The 20,000-nt window shown below is 70.0% G+C and overlaps 1 protein-coding gene across 1 annotated transcript in view; it reads right to left on the reverse strand.

Moving 5' to 3' along the window:
- Positions 1-13: 13 nt before the first annotated feature.
- LOC125345239 (kinesin-like protein KIF1A) overlaps positions 14-20,000 on the reverse strand; it is a gene marked incomplete at its 3' end in the record, with an annotated part of 39,256 nt that continues 19,269 nt past the window's right edge. Inside the window, 26 exon segments of the mRNA XM_048337454.1 lie at positions 14-151; positions 600-708; positions 711-777; positions 1,067-1,215; positions 1,818-1,868; positions 1,871-1,910; positions 1,996-2,068; positions 2,161-2,341; positions 3,484-3,567; positions 4,626-4,732; positions 5,054-5,133; positions 5,787-5,862; positions 6,181-6,260; positions 7,304-7,437; positions 8,996-9,138; positions 9,515-9,593; positions 10,906-10,981; positions 14,034-14,051; positions 14,667-14,732; positions 15,360-15,437; positions 15,884-15,995; positions 17,553-17,731; positions 18,138-18,203; positions 18,577-18,756; positions 19,112-19,188; positions 19,317-19,479. Of these exon segments, the coding sequence (XP_048193411.1) occupies positions 14-151; positions 600-708; positions 711-777; positions 1,067-1,215; positions 1,818-1,868; positions 1,871-1,910; positions 1,996-2,068; positions 2,161-2,341; positions 3,484-3,567; positions 4,626-4,732; positions 5,054-5,133; positions 5,787-5,862; positions 6,181-6,260; positions 7,304-7,437; positions 8,996-9,138; positions 9,515-9,593; positions 10,906-10,981; positions 14,034-14,051; positions 14,667-14,732; positions 15,360-15,437; positions 15,884-15,995; positions 17,553-17,731; positions 18,138-18,203; positions 18,577-18,756; positions 19,112-19,188; positions 19,317-19,422 (2,549 nt within the window).

The raw sequence follows: 20,000 nt of genomic DNA on the forward strand, positions 1-20,000 counted from the left end.
GAGGGGTGCGCACCTGCCCACCAGCCGGAACCAGGGGAAGCGGTCGTAGAAGGGATCCCCGCCCGTCACCACGTTGTCGCAGTCCTCCACGACGCTGGAGGGCACCTCCGCCGCCCGGTCGTACATCTCCCGCATCAGGTCCAGGCGCTGCCTGCGGGGCGCAGGGGCCAGGCGGGCGCTCAGGCCACCGCGCCCCCCACCCCGGGCTGTCCTCGGCACCCCGGCATCGCCGGGTGCCCCCCTTCCCCGGGCCCTCGGGACCACGGAAGGGTCGGCCGCGAGATCTGCGTCTGAGCCACGATCCCTCCCGGGCCCGGCAGGCGGCAGCACGGGGCCTGGCGGACACGCGGACAGAGCCCAGCCGAGCCTCGGAAGTGGGGCTCATTGTCCCAGGGGTGATCACGGGGGGTGAGGCGGGGGTGGGGCCACCCCAAGGCCACTGAGGACTTTGAACACTATTGTCCCTCGCGAGGAAAGACGTGGAAGGAAGACAGTGCCCCGCCCAGGCAGCCCCTCCCCTCCCACTCACCCCTCCCCCCGCCCACGCGGCCCCCCCCACTCCCACTCCCCCCTCCCCCCCGCCCGGCCCCGGGCCCCACCTGAGCTTCCCCAGCGTCCAGTAGTGGGTGGCCCCGTTCTTCTGGTCCTGGACCTCCACAGCCACGATGGTGCGGGGGAAGGGGCGCGTCTCCCGGTCCTTGGCGGCCTCGGGGGCAGCAGGTCGGGCGGCAGTGGGGAGTACAAGGTGTCGGTGAGGAGGACAAACTGGAACTGGACCTGCGCAGCAAGCCACGATGCCCGTCAGCCCCGCAGGGCACGGAAGCGGGTCCCGGGAGGGCCCCTCCGCGCGCCGGGTCTCCGCCGCGCGCCAGAACCTTCCAGCCACCCCTGGGAGGGGCCGCGCCTCCCTGCCACCGGGCCCGCCGTCTCCCCTGAGCGGGGGCGGCGTCCGGGCCGGCAGGGCTGCTCTGCCCCCCTCCCCACCCTGGCTGGGGGCGGCCGACCCCGGCACATGGGCGACGGCAGCCCCCCCCCACAGGGAGCGTGGCCCAGGGGCGGGGCCCACCTTCTTCTTGAGCTCCACGCTGATGGCGTTGGCCTCCTTCAGGAAGATGGCGTTGCCCCACAGCTGGTCCCGCAGGGACGTGAACTGGTACCACCTCCACTTCCGGAAGGCCCAGAGCGCCAGCTCGCACTCCCGCTCCGTCCAGTGGACTGCGGGGAGAGGACGCGCGGGTCACCCGGGAGACGCCGCCATGCTGCCCGCCACCTCCCGCCCCTGCGTGGTCACGCCGGTCAGCGGCGACCTGGGGACTGCCCTTCGGTCTCCCGGAAGCACTGGCCGCCGGCTCCTCTCGGGCGAGGGCCCCGCCCCCCTCCTCCGGGCCCCGCCCCCTCCGGGCCCCGCCCCTCCTCCGGGCCCGCTCCTCCAGGCCCCGCCCCCATCCTCCAGGCCCCACCTCCCCTCCTCCAGGCCCCGCCCCTCCTCCTCCGGGCCCCGCCCCCTCCGCCAGGCCCCGCCCCCTCCTCCGGGCCCCGCCCCCTCCGGGCCCCGCCCCCTCCTCCGGGCCCGCTCCTCCAGGCCCCGCCCCCATCCTCCGGGCCCCGCCCCCTCCGGGCCCCGCCCCCTCCTCCGGGCCCCGCCCCCTCCTTCAGGCCCCGCCCCTCCAGCCCCCCATCCTCCAGCCCCCGCCCCCTCCTCCAGGCCCCGCCCTCCTCCAGGCCCCGCCCCCATCCTCCAGGCCCCACCTCCCCTCCTCCAGCCCCACCCCCCTCCTCCGGGCCCCGCCCCCTCCTCCAGGCCCCGCCCCCCTCACCTTCATCCTCCGGCTCCTCCTCCTCCTCGTTCACCTCTGGGTAGTACCTGAGTCCATCTGCTTCTGCAGGGCCTCCAGCTTGCTCTCGTAGTCCTGGGGGGAGGCACGGCGCGTGACCCCCCCCGGCCCGCCCTGCGGGCGCCCGTCCCCCCCCCAACCCCGGGAGGAGCCCCCTCACCAGCCGCTGCTGCTCCAGCAGGTAGGTGGCTTCCTCGCGCTCGCGGCGGTACTGGTCCTCCAGCTCCTGCAGCCTGCGGAGGGCGGGCGGGCGGGCGGGGTGAGCGCCGGGCCCGCGGGCGGCACCCCTCCCCCTCCCCCCCCCCCCCGGGACCCCGGGCCTCGCCTCTGCTCCATCTCCTGCTTCATGTCGATGCCCTGCTTCTCCAGCAGCTCCCGCTGGGCGAAGGCCCAGTCCACGGGCTCCGCGGGCGTCTCCGCGCAGGGCGTGCGCTCCCGCTCCTGGCGCGCCTGCTCCGGGTGGTTGAACCGGAACACGTGGCTCTTGCCCATGATGATGCGGTTTCCTGGGGACAGAGGCGAGGCCGGGCGTGGGGACCCTCGGGGGGTCCGGGGAGGCGCGCGTGGCGTCGGCGGGTCCATCTCCCGCGCCTTCGCGCTTCCCGCTCTCTCCGGTTACTCTGCAATCAGTTCCCTCGGGCTCCGGGAACAAAACGCCCTGGAACTGGCCTCCCCGCGCTGGCTGTCTGCGGGAGAGTGTCTGTGCGCGCCCCACGGGGCTCCCGGGCCCTGGGCACCGCGCGTGAGCCATGGGTGGGGTCTGGCGTCTGCCCTGCGGGGTCTCGCCCCTGCTTTGGTCCCCTCCGCCTCCGCTGTGTTCGTTCGTTTCCTCCCTTTGGGAACGAGGATGCGTCCCCCGCCCCCGCCCCGCACACGGCCACCATGTGATCGTCTCTGATTTCACAAGGGCTCACGCTGGAGTTTGCCCAGAGTCTCAGAGGAGACTTGGAACTTGGAAGTTTTAAGTAGCAACAAAACTTTCAAGGGCTGGGAATGGGGCTTAGCGGTGGAGTGCTCGCCTAGCATGCGTGAAGCCCTGGGTTCGATTCCCCAGCACCACATATGCAGAAAATGGCCAGAAGCGGCGCTGTGGCTCAAGTGGCAGAGTGCTAGCCTTGAGCAAAAGAAGCCAGGGACAGTGCTCAGGCCCTGAGTCCAAGGCCCAGGACTGGCAAAAAAAATTTAAAAATATAATAGAAAACCTTTCAAGACTGAGAATTCTTGGTGATGAACTGAATGCATTTGCATTACGAAGGCCTCCCTCGTGTTCCCAGACCTACCCCACCCGTCCACCCGGCCCCCACGCCCCCAGCTGTACCTCATCCAAACATCCACCCCGGCCCCCCCACGCCCCCAGCTGTACCTCATCCAAACATCCACCCCGGCCCCCCAGGCCCCCAGCCATCCACCCCGGCCCCCCAGGCCCCTAGCCATCCACCCCAGCCCCCCACACCCCCAGCCATCTACCCCGGTCCTCCACAGGCCCCCAGCCATCCACCCCGGCCCCCCCACACCCCCAGCCATCTACCCCGGTCCTCCACAGGCCCCCAGCCATCCACCCCGGCCCCCCCACACCCCCAGCCATCTACCCCCGGTCCTCCACAGGCCCCCAGCCATCCACCCTGGTCCCCCACGCCCCCAGCTGTACCTGATCGTAGGATGCTGGGCTCAGTGACCTTCTTGCCGTTGACGTACGTGTCTGCCCCCTCGCAAGGCTCGAGGGTCACCACAGCTACAGGACAGAGAGATGGGGTGGTGAGGGAGGGGGCTGTCGCTCTGACAGCTCCACTTGCCTGGCCCTTAGTGCCCCCCCCCCCAGCCCCAGCTCCTAACTCCTGTTCACAGAGCCTAGCCATGCACAGTGACCCCAGGGGAGCCTCGTGGGTGTCCCTACATCAGGGAGGAGGAAATGACCCGAGTCACAGCCTGCCTTACAGTGCCGGGTCTCCAGTCAGAGTGAAGGCCATCATAGGAACCATGTCCCCTAGGGCTCCGACGGGACCTGGCCGCCGGGGGAATCCTGGGGTACCCGTGCCCCCAGCAATGCACCGAGAAGCAGCACCCGGAGCCAGTCAGGCAGCTGAGGAGAGGCTGGCGGACCTGGGCTGGTGGGGGCGGGGGGCACGGGCCCCTGGGTGTCAGGTAGACCCGGCAAGCTCCAGGCAAAACATGAACTGTCATCCTCTGGAGAGAGGCCAGTGGCAGGTGGGGTGCACAGATGGCCTACTCCCCCGCTACGGCCTGCCCCGGAGCCAGCCGCATTGCCCTCCCCCTCCTCAGTACTCTGCCTGCTGCCTGGCCTTCAAAGAGGCTGCCCCCCATAAGAACACCAGTCTTCCCCCCATAAAACACCAGCCCTGGCCCCCCCCATGAGAACACCAGCCTTCCCCCCATAAGAACACCAGCCCTGGCCCCCCATGAGAACACCAGCCCCCCATAAAACACCAGCCCTGGTCCCCCATAAGAACACCAGCCCCCCATAAAACAGCCCTGGCCCCCCCATAAGAACACCAGCCCCCCATGAGAACACCAGCCCTGGCCCCCCCATGAGAAAACCAGCCCCCCATAAGAACACCAGCCCTGGCCCCCCCATGAGAACACCAGCCTTCCCCCCATAAGAACACCAGCCCTGGCCCCCCATGAGAACACCAGCCCCCCCATAAGAACACCAGCCCTGGCCCCACCTGGCCCTGACGAGCGCCCCACTTAGGATGGGGTGGCGGGGCGGGCGGCTGGCAGCCCAGGGTGGGGTGGGGTGGGGTGGGCGGTGGGGGCTGCGGGCGGGGCTACCTTCGCTGCCTCCCCGGGAGTCGCTCCGGAAGACACAGTGCTCCTCCTTGATGAAGTGTCCGCTGAGAACGATGTCCTGCCGCCTCTCCGCGTCCTCCCTGCCCACTCTGCGGGCGGGGGAGGGGAATGAGGGGCGGCGGGGCCCAGCACCCCACAGTGTCCCCCGCTGCCCCCCCCCACCCCGAGACCAGCCTCCGGGAGATGCCCGGTGGGGTTTTCTAGAAGCGCCCAGAGTGTGCACTCAGGAGGCAAAGGTGGGCGCAAGGCCCCCGACACAGCCTAGCCAGCAGGAGAGCCGCGGGGCCCGCGGGGGGTCCACGGTGCCGGTCTCCAGGAGGGGCCGGCGGGCCACACGGTTGGGGCGGACGCCGGGGCTCGGGGGCCCTCCCGCCCCAGGGCCCCACCCTGGCCGGAGGCCGAGTCCCCACCTGGTGACCCCGTCCTTGATGTAGTAGAGGAGGCACTCGGACATCAGCGGGTCCTCGTTGAGGTTGACGAGGTGCGGCGTCTGGGGGAGGGAGGAGGGTCACCGCTCCGGAGGAGGGGCGGGGCGCCCCACGGGCCCGCCCCCACCCCAGGCCTGGCTTCTGAGGGCACTGCCTGCCCCCCACACCCCGCAGCCCGGGAGGGAAAGGGTCCCCAAGGAAGGCCCTGGGTCAGGGCTCCGGGACCCCGGGGCCAGCTCAGTTGGCCTCGCTGGGCTGGCAGCTCAGCGCCGCCGGGGAGCTGTCCCTCCTGGGGCCTCTCTGGCCATCTTTGCCCAATCAGAGGTGGGCACGGGTACCGGTGTGCCTGGGGCCGGAGCCCAGACCCCTAGAGGCTGGCCTGGCAGCCAGGGGCGCTGCCCCCGGGGGGGGGCGGGGGGTATGAGAACCCAGGAGCGTCTGGGAGCCTCTCGGGTTCCCGGGCAAGGGCGGCCGGCCCGGGGCAGTGGGCCCTGTGGCCTGCGAGGGCCCCGGCCTCATCCCGGCCTCAGGAGACGGGCCCACGACACCGGGAGGGCTCACGGGGAGGAGGGGGGGCCCAGAAGTCTGGGAGGGAGGAGGGGAGGGGAGGGGAGGGGAGGGGAGGGGAGGGGAGGGGCCCACCCCCCAGGGGTGGGAGGGGCCCACCCCCCAGGGGCAGCCCCCCACCCACACTGGGGGCCGCGGCGCCGCCTACCTTCTTGGGGGAGAACACGCCCAAGGTGCCGCCATCCTCCCTCATGGCCACGCCCATCTCCGCCAGCAGCGCCTCCCTGGAGGTCGGAGCTGGGTCAGCGGGGGCTCCCGCCACCCGGGCTGGGGCGGGCTCCGGGTGCCCGGGCCTGGGCGCCCGGCGGCCCCCGCGGCAGCCGTGACCCCGGGGTCTGCGCAGCGAGCGGCGGCGTTGGCGGCCGGCCCCCAACCCTGCGCGTGGTATCGCGTCCGCCCGGGGGCCGGGAAGGACGGGCCGGTCCTGACGGCAGGGTCGTGCGGGGCAGGGCTGGAGGTCGGGGCGCGGCCCTCACCCAGCCTTGGCCGCGGGCCCCTCGCTCTGCCTCCCCCCCCCCAGCCTCGGTCTCCCCGCCGCTCACCGCTCCATGCGAATGGCCTCCGTCCGCCGCAGCTTCTCCTCCCACGTCTCGTTGAGCTCGGCGATGATCTTTTCCGTCTCCTGTGGGGGAGCAGGGCGGAGCCGCGTGAGGCCCGCGTGCGAGGGAGCGACAGAGGCCCGGAACCCCGGGAGGGGCGGCAGGGAGCCAGCCTGATCCAGCGCTGGGGAGCGGGGAGCGGAGAGGGCGGAGGGGCCACACGGACGGCGTGGGGGACTCGGGGGTCAGAGGGGACGGCGTGGGAGGACTCGGGGGGCACACGGGACGGCGTGGGGGACTCGGGGGGCACAGGGGACGGCGTGGAGGACTCGGGGGGCACAGGGGACGGCGTGGAGGACTCGGGGGTCAGAGGGGACGGCGTGGAGGACTCGGGGGGCACAGGGGACGGCGTGGAGGACTCGGGGGTCAGAGGGGACGGCGTGGGGGACTCGGGGGTCACAGGGGACAGCGCGGAGGACTCGGGCCACACGGGACGGCGTGGAGGACTCGGGGGCCACACGGGACGGCGTGGAGGACTCGGGGGGCACACGGGACGGCGTGGGGGACTCGGGGGGCACAGGGGACGGCGTGGAGGACTCGGGGGGCACAGGGAACAGCGTGGAGGACTCGGGGGGCACAGGGCACAGCATGGAGGACTCGGGGGGCACAGGAAACAGCGTGGAGGGCTCAGAGTCCACACAGCCCCCTGCCACCCTTCTCAGTGAGCGCAGCCTGGGTGACAGCAAGCCGAGCGTCGCCAGGGCCTGCAGGGCTGCAGGAAGGGGCACGGGGGGGGGGCAGGAGGGACGGGACTCCCCACGCTGGCCCCGCGGGTCCGCTGCTCCCTGAGCGAGGCCGGCTGACCTCGGGACGCAGCGAGAGGCCCGGGCCGTCGCCGCGAGGCGCTCTCCCTCCACGCCGGCCCGTGGGGCCGGGGCACCCGAGCCCCTGGGGAGAAGCTCCCGCCGGGCCGCCCTCCGCCCGCCGCTGAACCCCACGCCGCCGGCCGCGGGAGGGCTGGGGACAGCCGGACGCCCCGCCGCACCGCCGCGCCTCCGCCCTCCGGGGCGGGGCTCCGTCCCCTCTCCCCGGCCGCGTCCCGGGGCCCGGCACCCCGCCCCCTCACCTTCAGCCTTTCGATGGCTTCCTCGCTGCCCGGAGCGAACAGGATGCGCTCGTGGAGGCTGGACACGGAGGCGGCGCGGCTGGACAGGGCGGAGAGCGAGGACGAGGGGCTCACGCCCACCAGGGCGTTGGTCACTGCGGAGAGACGGCCACAGCTGGACGCGGCCCGGCCCCGCCACGGGGACGGCCGCCGGGGCCCAGGGTGGACGTGTCTAAGGCGGGAGGGGGGGCACGGTGGGCAGAGGGCGCGGGAGGGAGGAAGGAGACGCAGCCGGGAGGAAGCCGGGCCCGGGGCCGGGGGAAGGCAGGGCACAGAAACCGGGCGCGGAGGGAGAGCAGCCGCGGTGCCGGGCGTGGGGCAAGCGCATGCAGGGCCCCGTTCCCGTCCCCTGCCGGCCACGGGGCCCATTCTCCCCACGGCGGCCCTCACGGCCCTCTGCACCCCACCACGCTCCAGAGCCTCCGCTGCCCCCGAACCCGAGGGCCAGGGCCAGCTTGAGCTCACGGCCCCCCCCCCCGCATTCCCCCAGCCACTGCCGCCTGCCCGGGACCCCAACACTCGTCCTCGACCCCTGCAGGTGGGCTACCCGCCGTCAGCGGGCTCAGGCGCAGCCCAGAGGCCCTCTGGAGGAGGGGGTGAGCAGAGGCCCCCCGGGGGGTCCCTCCGCCAGCCTCCCCAGCCCAGGAGCTGAGCGGCGACACGGGGCGGGGAGGCGCCCGGCCCCTCCCAGCGGAAGCAGAAGCAGCGGGCCACGCGCGGAGCGGGGGCCGGCACGGGACGGCACCGGGCAGGGCAGCGGGGCGGGGAGGCCTGCGGGCCGAGGCCGGAGGCAGGGCGGGGCAGGGCTCGGCGCCGTGGGCCCTGAGCACTGACTGTGTCCTTTCCGGGCAGGGACCCCGCGGGGGCGGCCGGGGCCACGGCGGGCGGGGGCGGACCTGAACCCGGAGCCAGGACGCGACCGCCTTCCGGCCCTCCGACCCTCCGGGGCCTGTGGGATCTCAGGGGTCAAGGCTCTGACCTTGGCCACTTTGGGCCTGAGATGACGGCCTCTCCTCTACCTCCCCGGGCCCCCCGTGTCAGGTACGGGCTGGGGGGAGCCAGGAACTGGGCTCAGAGGCGGACTAATCTCCCGGCCAGCGGAGTAGCGGGGGCACCGGCCAGCGGGCGGCCGTTCTTTATCGCCCCGAGGTGGGGGAGCCGAAGCCGGCGGGGACGTCACTGCCCCCCCCCCCCCGCCCGCCCCGGGCCTGCCCTCCCGGCCGCCCCGCCCCGCCCCGCCCCGCGCCCTAGGCCAGGCTGGAAGCGGATGCAGTGGCAGTGGCGAATACACACATTTGGGTCCTCCAGGCACAGTGCTGGCTACGGGGCGAGCAGGCAGGGGGAGGAGAGACAGAGAAACAGCAAGTTCACCTCCAGGGGTCTGCAGGCCCATCGCGCGGGGCGGGGCGGGGCGGGGCGGGGCGGGCGGCGACAGGCAGGGTGGCAGAGGGCCTCACGGCGGGGGAGCAGAGCCCCCCCACCCCCCACCCCCGCTCCACCCCCGCTCCAGGCCGAGGAGAGAACACCAGCCTCATCCCGGCCCCACCCACACGTGATCTGCGGCAGAGCTCGGCCGGGGTGGGGTGGGGTGGGGTGGGGGGTCACGCGGGGCGGCCGGAGGGCCGGCAGCCCCGCCTCCGCGCGGGCACTCACTCTCAGTGATGTCGCCCAGGCCCTGGGCGTACAGCAGGTCCCGCAGCCGGGTCACCTCGTCCTTCAGCTCCCGAATCAGCTTGTTGTTGGGGTCCTCGTTGATGATGGCGTTGCAGCGGATCTGCTTGGCCCGGTCCGCGTACCTGGGCAGGGGAGGCAGGTGTGGCCGCGGGGCAGGTGCGCGCCCCCGGGGCCGGGGGGCCCAGCCTGGGGTGAGCACAGCCCCGGGGGACCTGGCTGGCCGACGGCGGGGGTGGCGCAGCCCCCCCCCCCCACCGCGTGAGGAGACGGTGCTACGGGGCAGGAGGGAGAGGGCCTCCTGCGTGCAGGTGCACCAGCCCCCCTGAACCCAAAGCACGGAACCCGCCCGCGTCCCCGCCCGCGTCCCCCCAGCTCGCCGAGGGCCCCGGGTTCCCTGCCGGCAGCACAGCTGCCCCACCTGCTGCCACACGGGACCTGCGACCCCTGCCCCCCCCCCCCCCCGCGAGCCCTCGGTGCACCCCGCCCCCCCGGCCTCACCTCAGTGTGCTGAGAGTCTCGTCGTAGTTGATGTCCGCCGGGCTCAACGCCGCCACCATAGCCGTCCTGGAGTTGCCGCCTGAGGGGAGACAACGCGGTCACCCCGCAGGAGGTCTCGGCCCCGAGGGGGGCCTGGGGGGCCCCCCCCCGCGCGGTGTTCTCCCATGAGGAGGCCCAGGCAAGGGGAACCAGGTCGCCGCCTTCCCTAGGCGCACAGGTGCGGGCCGGGGTGGCGTCCACGCCGCCCCGCGTTGCCCCCGACACAGGGCCGTGTCACGGCTGCCACCCCCCGTCCCGGCCCACGGCAGGTGCGGGTGTGGAGGGCTTCACAGGGCTTCCTCCAACAGGCAGGCCGCCTGGGCTCGGGTTTCCCCCACACCCTTCGCGGTCGCCATTTGAAACGTTTTCCTCGGCGTTTCACACCCGACTCCGGGCCCAGAGCGGTAACAACGGGCCGGAAGCCATTTCGTTCTCTCAGGTGGCAGGGGAGCCCGCTGGCGGCCTCGGAGGCTGCGCCAGGGTCGCCCACGGACCCCACCCGGCCTCCAGGACACCCGCTACCCCTGCCCCAAGCGTGGACAGAGGGTCCCGCCGTCTCGGGACCCCGGGACCCCTGATCTGCCCCGGGCCTGGGCCTGACTCCCGGGGAGACCCCGGAGACAGCGAGGTCACGGTGGGAAGGACGGGCCTGGCGGGCCTGGGGAAGGGGTCTCCCCGCCCCCACCCCGGGGCCAGGGCTGGCCGCGGCCCTGCGGGAGCGGCCTGCCTCCCGGCCTGTCCGTGTCACACGCAGGGACGCGCGTGTCTGCGAGCCCCTGACCCCGCTCAGCTCCCGCTGTCCCCAGGAGACGATCCCCCTGCTCCCCTCCGCCCGGCAGGCCTGCCCCGGCACACAAACGCTGCCCGGCTGGGCGTGGGGGGGGCGGCCGGCGCGCAGAGCCCCCCGCCGCTCCCCCGGCCAGCCTGGGCCTCGCCTCCCAAGCTGGCTGAGGCTGTGCTGTCAGGATGGGATCCGCGCCGGGCGTGTCGGCCTCCATCCGACTGTGTCCCCCTCTCGGGGCTTGGCACTCCGGCAGAGAGGAGTGGGGTTCACGGAGCCCCTGCCCCCCAAAAGCCAGCAGGCACGCGGAGCTCCCCCAAAATCACCGAGTCCTACATCCATGTTACAGATGGGGAAACCGAGATCTGGAAGGGTGTCGCGGCCAGCCTCACCCACCGGGGTGCGCGTTCCCCGGGCCCCGGTAGTCGTCCCGACCCCCGGCTCCCAGGCACTGGGAAGGGCTGGCTGAGCCCAGGAAAGGGGGGCGGTCCTCTCTCCCGGTGGCTTCCCTCCCCCGGGTGGCGGGGGAGGAGGGGCACAGCCCTAGCACGGGGCTCCCCAACGTCCTCACCCAGGTTCTCCCGGAGGAGCCAGGTCAGCACAGAGTCTCGGTACGGGATGAAGTCGGTCTTCTTCTTTTTCTTGTTCTGTGAGGACACATTCAAGGTGAATCCTGAGCCCGCGTCAGGGAAGGCAAGCGCAGGGCCTGCAGAGCGAACCCCCAATCCAGAGGCGGCGGTGCAGGGGGCTCCGCGCCGCGCCCGGGGCCTCAGGCCTCTGGGTCTCCCGGCTGCGCCAGGGCTGAGGGCGGCCTTCGCCAGCCGGGGCGTCTTCCCTCTGCTCCGTCTGAAGCAGCACCTCCGGCCGGAAGGAAGAAGCCTCTGGCGGGCCGGCACAGCGCACCTCTGCCCTTCCCCATCCGACCCTCTCCTGTCCTCCACACAGTCCCTAGGCCCTCCTTAACTGTCTGCTCTGCCCGTCCCGGGGGCTGCGGGGGGGGGGGGGGTCCTCTACACTCCTGCTCCCGATGGCTTTTTATGCCTCTGTTAAGACCAACAGCAGTCACTCAGAACAGGAACTGGTCCCTGGGTAATGGCTGCTGGAACGGCTTCCTGCGGATACTCGGAGGACCCCACCGCGGGTGGCTCTCGAGTTACTTGGCAGCCTCTGTCCATTCACCTACGTGCTCGTGGGAGTATCTGCAGAGCGTCTGCCCCGGGCCCCGCCCCCCCGTGTGCAAGGGTACCCCCCGTCCAGTGGCGCTCTGCCACCTCTCAGGGCCACCCCGCTCCTCCCCTCCACCTCCCCCCGCCTGTCATCCCAGGCCAGGTCCACGGCACGCCGCCCTCCTCCCTGCCAGACAGGCCGTCCTCGCCCAGCGCACGCCGCACACCGCAGCCGGCTCCCAGCCCTGCTCAAGTCCAGCCCTGCTGGGCCAGCCAGCCGGCTCTGCCCACGGGCCGAGGACCAGCCGGGCCCTGGGCACCCGGCCCAGAGGGGACCGAGTCCTCACACAGCTCCACCCAGCTCGCCCCCTCAGGGTCCTTCCACACGACTGACCTCGCTGGCCCCCTTCTCAGGCAGCCCCCGCGCTGCACCCCGCGCGGCACTCCCACCAACACTGCGACCTGCACTGCATACAACACTGCGGCACGCACTGCACTCCCACGGCACCCCACACTGCATCCAAAACTGAGACCCGCACAGCGCTCCTAAGGCTCCCCGCACTGCATCCAACACTGCGAACCACACTGCACTCCCACAGCTCCCTGCACTGCATCCAACACTGCAACCTGCACTGCACACCCACAGCTCCCCGCACTGCATCCAACACTGCGATCTGCACTGCACTCCCATGGCTCCCCGCACAGCACTCCTATGGCTCCCCCACTGCATCCAACACTGTGACTGCACTCCTATGGCTCCCCGCACTGCATCCAACACTGCAACCGCAAAGCACTCCCACGGCTCCCCGCACTGCGACCGACACTGCATACAACACTGCACCCTGCACCGCACTCCCACGGCTCCCCAAACTGCATCCAACACTGCGACCTTCACTGCACTCCCACGGCTCCCTGCACTCCCACGGCTCCCCAAACTGCATCCGACACTGTGACCTTCACTGCATTCCCACGGCTCCCCACACTCATCCAGCACTGCAGCCTGCACTGCATCCAACACTGCCACCTGCACTGCACTCCCATGGCGCCCCCCACAGCATCCAACACTGTGACCCGCACGGCACTCCCACGGCTCCTGCACTGTATCCAACACTGTGACCTGCACTGCACTCCCACAGCTCCCTGCACGGCACTCCCACGGCTCCTGCACTGCATCCAACACTGCGACCTGCACTGCACTCCCAAGGCTCCCCACACTGCATCCATACAACTGCATGCATTGCCATGGCTCTCCGCACTGCACTCCCACAGCTCCCTGCATGGCACTCCTACGGCTCCTGCACTGCATCCAACACTGTGACCTGCACTGCGCTCCCAAGGCTCCCCACACTGCATCCATGCAACTGCATGCACTGCCACGGCTCTCAGCACTGCACTCCCACAGCTCCCTGCACTGCACTCCCACGGCTCCCCGTACTGCACTCCCACGGCTCCCTGCACTGCATCCAACACTGGAACCTGCACTGCACTCCCTCAGCTCCTCACAATTCCCTCCCACAGTTCCTCACATCTCTTTCCCTCCCACGGCTCCTTATAATTTTCTCACTTCCTCCTGTCTCCCTCCCACACTTCCTCCCATTTCCCTCACACTTCCTCACTATTTCCTCTCAGTTCCTCCTGTCTCCCTCCCCGCTCCTCATGATTTCCTCCCACAGTCCCCCCATTTCCTCTTACACTTCCTCCCATTTCCCTCACACTTCCTCACTATTTCCTCTCAGTTCCTCCTGTCTCCCTCCCCGCTCCTCATGATTTCTTTCATACTTCCTCACTATTTCCTCCCACACTTCCTCCCATTTCCCTCACACTTCCTCGCTATTTCCTCTCACACTTCCTCCTGTCTCCCTCCCCGCTCCTCATGATTTCCTCTCATACTTCCTCACTATTTCCTCTCACACTTCCTCCCATTTCCCTCACACTTCCTTGCTATTTCCTCTCACACTTCCTCCTGTCTCCCTCCCCGCTCCTCATGATTTCTTCCCACAGTCCCCCATTTCCTCTCACACTTCCTCCCACTTCCCTCCCACAGCCCCCCATGCTTCCTCACACAATCGCAGAGTTCCCCGCCCTCCCCCACAGTGCTTACCTCAGTCCCCCCGTCACCCCATGCGCGTTCTCCCCCTTCCGCTCAGTCCCTCTGTGTCCCCCGTTCTTCAGCCTTCCCTACCCCACCGCTCCTCGCTCCAGACACGGGGCTCCCCGGCCCTTCCTGCCCCAGGCGCTGCCGCAGGCTGCTGCCGTAAGCCCTGGGGGGCCTTGGGGCTGAAGGCCGACTTGCTGTGGCTCACACTCAACGCTTGTGTTCACCCTCGTGAAGGGTCACGTTTCTGTTTCTGCCTCGTCCGTGCCTTCTGCCACGTGGTCAGAAGAGCTGTGGCGCTCGCCCACTAGGGAGTGGCGGGGGCGGAGGACACGTGACTACACGAAGTGAATACACGAAGGGCTGAGATGCCCTGGGGAGCCGGGCTGAGGGTCCCCAGTCCCGCTCTGACCCTTTCACGGAGACCAAGCAGCTTACCTTATTGGGCCCAGAGTCCTGCAAAAGAAAGGACAGAGCGGGTCTGAGAACCAGAGGAGAGGCTGGACTCGCAGGGGCCGGGGTGAGGGGAGGAGGGCGGCTCCCATGGCCTCAGCCCACTGACCGCACCGTGGCTGGCCGCCCCGAACTGGTAACAGACCAAACGAGCGTGTGGCCTCTCAGGCCGCTGTCGCCCAACCACCACCCACCTCAGAATAGGGCAGGGTCTCCAGGGCCCACGAGGCCTGGGGAAGGGCCTGCCGAGCCCGGGCCCTCCCCTCCACGTGCGGTGGGCTTCTTCTGGAGGGTAGCTAGATCGGGCCAGCGCGAGGCAGGGCTGCCCAAGGCCATGGCAGGCGACCCTCGGAGCGGCCCAAGGCTCCAGGGGGTAAAGGGGACCGGGATTCCAGCTCCAGCCCCGTGGCCCCGCCTCCTCTGGGCTTCCTCCTGGATGGCAGCCACCTCCCCAGAGTGGGCACCTGAGAACAGCTATGGCGAGCTCCCGGCACCTGAGAACAGGCACAGGGGCCCCCCGCAGTCTCCAGGGCGGGCCCAAGAGGGAGACACGTCTCCAGTCCAGCCCCCCGCTCCAGCCCCGGCAGCCTGGCGTCAGGCAGCCTGGAGTCAGCTCACCATCTCAGCCAGGGCGGAGATGACCTTCCCCAAGGTGGTCAGGGACTTGTTGATGTTGGCTCCTTCCTGGGTGTGGAGGAGGTCAGAAGGTCAGCAGGCTCGCTCCAGCAGGCTCCTCTAGGGCCTGACCCACGGGGCACCTGCCCGCTGACCTCTGGGGCCACCGTGGTAAGGGGTGCGGTGGCCGGCCTTCTAGAGGCCCTACCCGGCCAGGAAGGCAGGGGCTGTGTTCCCCCGGTTCCGTCGGCAGCCTGGCTCCGCCTCACACCCCCCTGCCTGGTACAGCCTCCAGAACCCCTCAGTCCTCGCGTGTGGCAGACCTCAAGCAGGGCTCGGGACGACACAACACCACCTCCTGGCACAAAGGACTGTGTCCACGGGACAGTGCCCCTTGGGACTCTGCCAGCCAGGTCACCATGTCCCCTTGGGGTGGGAGATGGACATCTCTGGTGCAGGCGGGGACCATGGCAAAGGACTGCTCTCCAGACGGGGTCTCTTGTCCCTGTCTACTGAGACTGTGTGCCAGGAGCCCCCTCAGGCCGAAGGCTCTGGCCTAGGCGCCCACCCACCCGGCTCAGGGTGACGCTGAGGGGGCTCCAAGCTCTCTCTGTCCTCAACCAACCACCCCGTGGCTTGCCAGGCCTAGGCACGGGGCCCCGCTGGCTGCGCCCCGGAGGAGCGGCCCGGCCCTACCTTGAGACGTGTGCCCTTGGCGCCGGTGGAGTCGGCCCGCTCGCTCCCCGCCAGGTCCACCAGGCTGATCTTGCTCACCTGGAACGGCAGACGCGTCAAAGGCCGGAGCCGCTCGCGGCTGCTGCGGGGGCACCCGCTCCCCAGAGCCCCGTCCCGCCCAGGGCCCTTCCGCGCCTGTCACGGCCTTCAGAGCTCCGTTCCAAGCAGGTGCCACGCCCCCTCATCCGACGCAGCCCTCCCGCGCCGGGCACCGCTCACGGCCCCCACAGCGGCACTGACCACCAGAGATGGGAACCCAGCCCTGGGAGACACGCCTCGGCTGTCTGTGGGGCCACTGGCAGCTCCCCGGTGGAGGCCCTCCTGAGCCCACCGGGGCCCGCCGGCCCCAGTCCCCAGCCCGTCAGTGCCGCGGGCCAGCGAGAGCTCGGCCCGACTGCCGGCCCCGGCCTTCCTCGCCCCGCCACAGCCCAGCCCAGCCCCCGCCCCAGGGAGCACTGCCCACCGAGGCTGCCCGCCACGCTCACTTTCTCCGTGGTAATGTCTGTCTCCGCATCATGGCGCTTCTGGGTGAAGATGATATTGAAAACAGCGTGTGAGCGGCTACTGGTTTCATTCATGTTCGTGGCTGCCACAGTCCTGGAAACAGGAGGCCACACCAGGGTTATTTAGTCCTCCTCCATGGGTCATCTAGTCCTCCTCCATGGGTCATCTAGCCCTCCTCCATGGGTCATCTAGTCCTCCTCCATGGCTCATCTAGCCCTCCTTCGTGGGTTATCTAATCCTCCATGGGTTATCTAATCCTCCATGGGTCATCTAGTCCTCCTCCATGGGTCATCTAGCCCTCCTTCATGGGTTATCTAGCCCTCCTTCATGGGTCATCTAGCCCTCCTCCATGGGTCATCTAGCCCTCCTCCATGGGTCATCTAGCCATCCTTTATGGGTCATCTAGCCATCCTTCATGGGTCATCTAGTCCTCCTCCATGGGTTACCTAGTCCTCCTCCATGGGTCATCTAGTCCTCCTCCATGGGTTACCTAGTCCTCCTCCATGGGTCATCTAGCCCTCCTTCATGGGTCATCTAGCCCTCCTCCATGGGTCATCTAGCCCTCCTCCATGGGTCATCTAGCCCTCCTTCATGGGTTATCTAATCCTCCATGGGTCATCTAATCCTCCATGGGTCATCTAGTCCTCCTCCATGGGTCATCTAGCCCTCCTCCATGGGTCATCTAGCCCTCCTTCATGGGTCATCTAGCCCTCCTTCATGGGTTATCTAATCCTCCATGGGTTATCTAATCCTCCATGGGTTATCTAGTCCTCCTCCGTGGGTTATCTAGTCCTCCTCCAAGGGTTATCTAATCCTCCATGGGTTATCTAGTCTTCCTCCATGGGTTATGTTATCTAGTCCTCCTCCAAGGGTTATCTAGTCTTCCTCCATGGGTTATGTTATCTAGTCCTCCTCCAAGGGTTATCCAGTCCTCCCTCCTGGGGTATCTAGCTGTCTTCCATGGCAGGTACATGGTTTCTGGAGGAGGCAGCCTGCTGACCCAGGTCACTGGACACCAGATTGACCTGACTTGTGGGGCTAACATGTACCCCTGAGTGTCACTGCCCCTCCCACTACCAGAGCCCCAGCCCTGCCCATGCCCCACGGGGGTCCTCAGCCCACACTGCCTCAGGGATACTCAGCCCACATGACCTCAGGGGTCCTCAGCCCACACTGCCTCGGGGGTACTCAGCCCACACTGCCTCGGGGGTACTCAGCCCACACGACCTCGGGGGTACTCAGCCCACACGACCTCGGGGGTACTCAGCCTTCACTACCTCGGGGGGTACTCAGCCCACACGACCTCGGGGGTACTCAGCCCACACGACCTCGGGGGTACTCAGCCCACATGACCTCGGGGGTATTCAGCCCTCACTGCCTCGGGGGTACTCAGCCCACACGACCTCGGGGGTCCTCAGCCCACATGACCTCGGGGGTACTCAGCCCACACGACCTCGGGGTCCTCAGCCCTCAGGACCTCGGGGTCCTCAGCCCACACTGGTCCTGTCACGTGGGGGTGGTGTGTAAGGAGTGCTTCCAGCTCCAGGGCAGAGGCCCCCAGCGGGGTGGGGGTGGAGGCTCCCTGGGGCCTTCAGGTGTGGGCGCAGGGCGGTGGGGGGGACAGGGCGGACTGGCCAGCTCCCCCTGCACCTGGCCTTGTTCCCTGAGTCCATGAGGTCCTGGATGTCGTTGTAGGAGGTGACGGCCAGCTTGGAGAGGTCTTCCACGTAGGGACCGAGCAGCGGGTGCTCCCTGACACGCAGGTTCCCCTTGTTCTTGGGGTTCAGGAGGTCACGGACACGCTCGCAGTAAATCTCCATGTAGCTGACCTAACCGGGCCAAGGGCCGCGGGTCAGGAGCCCCTAAGGGGGAGCCTGGGGCAGTCCCCCGCCGGTGGGCCACCCCGCCCGCCCGGCCTCTCCCCTCCCGGGGCTCGTTCCACGGCACACCTGCGGCCGCTCCGGGGCCTCGTCAACCGTGGTGCCGCCAGGCCGGGCTTCGAGGCCCCGGCCCAGCACTGGGCAGGGCCGCCTTTCCACGGACACCTGCCAAGTTGAGAACCACCCCCAAGCAGTCTCTGCCCCCCCAGGGTCACCCCGCCTTAGATGAGCTCGCTGGCTTGGTCACAAGCAACAAGCGAAGGGCCCGCGGCAGGGACTCACTTGAAACCGGGAAAGCACCACCAACCCCAACTGGGCCCCTGAGCCCTGGGCGCGGGGGCGCGGGGACACCCACCTCCACCGAGTAGGACATGTTGTCGTTGGTCGTGTCATTGATCCGAGAGAAGAGGTCCTCACAGAGCTGCAGGGGCAGGGGAGACCGGGGGGCAGTGAGGAGGGGCGGCCCGGCACCCAGCCCTCCGTGCCCAGGCAGGCTGCGATTCTGCCAGGCCTCCTCCGCGCCCCGGTAGAGCACATTTCAACGTACAGGCTCTCAGGGGGTCTGCACCCCGTCCCCGTCTTCTAATCCCAGTGTCCTCCTGGCCGGCAGGGAGGAGGTCCTGTGAACTGTCTGCCGACCACGGGACCACCCCGAGTTCTCCCTTCCCTGCCCAGGTCAGCTCAGGGCCAGAGACCTGCCGGGTCGGGGCAGGGGCCGGGAGGCCATGCGCACGCCTCCCCCGCCCCCCGCCCCTCCCCCTCCCCGGTCCCCGGGCCCCGCCCGCCCCGCGTGCCTGTGGGATGATGCCCTGCTGGTCCTTCTCCTGCTTGCCCATCATGGTGTAGGACTTGCCCGCCCCCGTCTGGCCGTAGGCGAAGATGCACACGTTGTAGCCCTCGAAGGCGTGCTGCAGCATCTCCTCCCCGATGTCCCGGTACACCTGCTTCTGCGAGGCGTAGTTGACGTCCTCGGGCTGGGGGCGACAGCGGGGCAGCTGCAGGAGGCCGCGCGCCCCCTCCCTGGGGCCCCAGGGGCGCCCTGCCTGGAGGGGGCCTCCCGGAGCGGCTGGGACGGGGTGGAAGGGCATCCCTGCAGAGGGAACAGCAAAGGCCCGGGGGGGGGGGGGGGATCTCCAGCCCAGCCCACCCATGGGGCGGGGCTGGGGGCCTCGCTGGGGGCCGGAGCGAAGGCCCGTGGCCCGCTCCTGAGAACGGCAGGGGCGTGAGGCAGAGGGGCGGCGTGGGCAGGGGGCACGCCGCGAGCGGGCTGAGCCCGCGTGGGCCCACGGCTGGCCCGCGTCCGCCGCCCCGGCTCCCGTCCCGGCTCACCGAGGTGTGCGACCAGTAGGAGTAGTCGAAGCTGAAGCTCTTGGGCGTCTCCTTGGGCTGCTTGGGGTTCACGATGGCTGTGGGAAGAAGGCACCGTGGTCAGCGCTGAGCGCAATTCCACCCGGCCCATCTGCACTCTCCAGCGAGTGCCAGACCGGAGGAGGCCAGGGCCCGCCCCGTCCCCCCCCACCCTCCCCCCACTCACTGGTGGTGCTTCCCGACATCTGGATGATGCACTTGGAGTCGCGGCTCATCTCCCGGGAGTTGAAGGGGCGGACCCTCACCGCCACCTTCACAGAGGCCCCGGCCATCTCGGCGGCCTGGGTCAGTCACCGCAGCGGCAGGAGCCCCGGCAAGTCAGGACGCGCCTCGGGAAGAAGGGCAACGGGGGTAAGAAGCCCCTCCGACGCGAGGAAGCCGTGCCTGGCTGGCTGAGGCACAGGGCCTCCCTCCCTCCCTCCCTCCCTCCGAGACCCCCGAGGACACGTGAGCGGAGGCCGGAGGCTGGGCACCGCTGGCGAGGTGGCGCGGAGGGAGGGGCGCGTGGAGGGCACACCCCGGGGGGGGGGCGGAGGGAGGGGGAGGGTGGAGGGCACACCCCGGGGGGGGGGAGCGGAGGGCACACCCCGGGGGAGGGTGGAGGGCACACCCCGGGGGGGGAGCGGAGGGAGGGGGAGGGTGGAGGGCACACCCCGGGGGGGGGGAGCGGAGGGCACACCCCGGGGGGGGAGCGGAGGGAGGGGGCGCGCGGAGGGCACGGGCTGGGGAAAGGACTCTGGTGCGGCAGCCCCGGTGGACTGGCTCAGGTAGGCGGAGGACAGCGCACCCCTCGCCTCGGTGCTTCCTTCTGTGGACAAACCGCCCATCCGGGACGTAGGGCACTCCCGCA

This window comes from Perognathus longimembris, unplaced genomic scaffold, assembly GCF_023159225.1.
Source record: "Perognathus longimembris pacificus isolate PPM17 unplaced genomic scaffold, ASM2315922v1 HiC_scaffold_5435, whole genome shotgun sequence".
Taxonomy (NCBI): domain Eukaryota; kingdom Metazoa; phylum Chordata; class Mammalia; order Rodentia; family Heteromyidae; genus Perognathus; species Perognathus longimembris.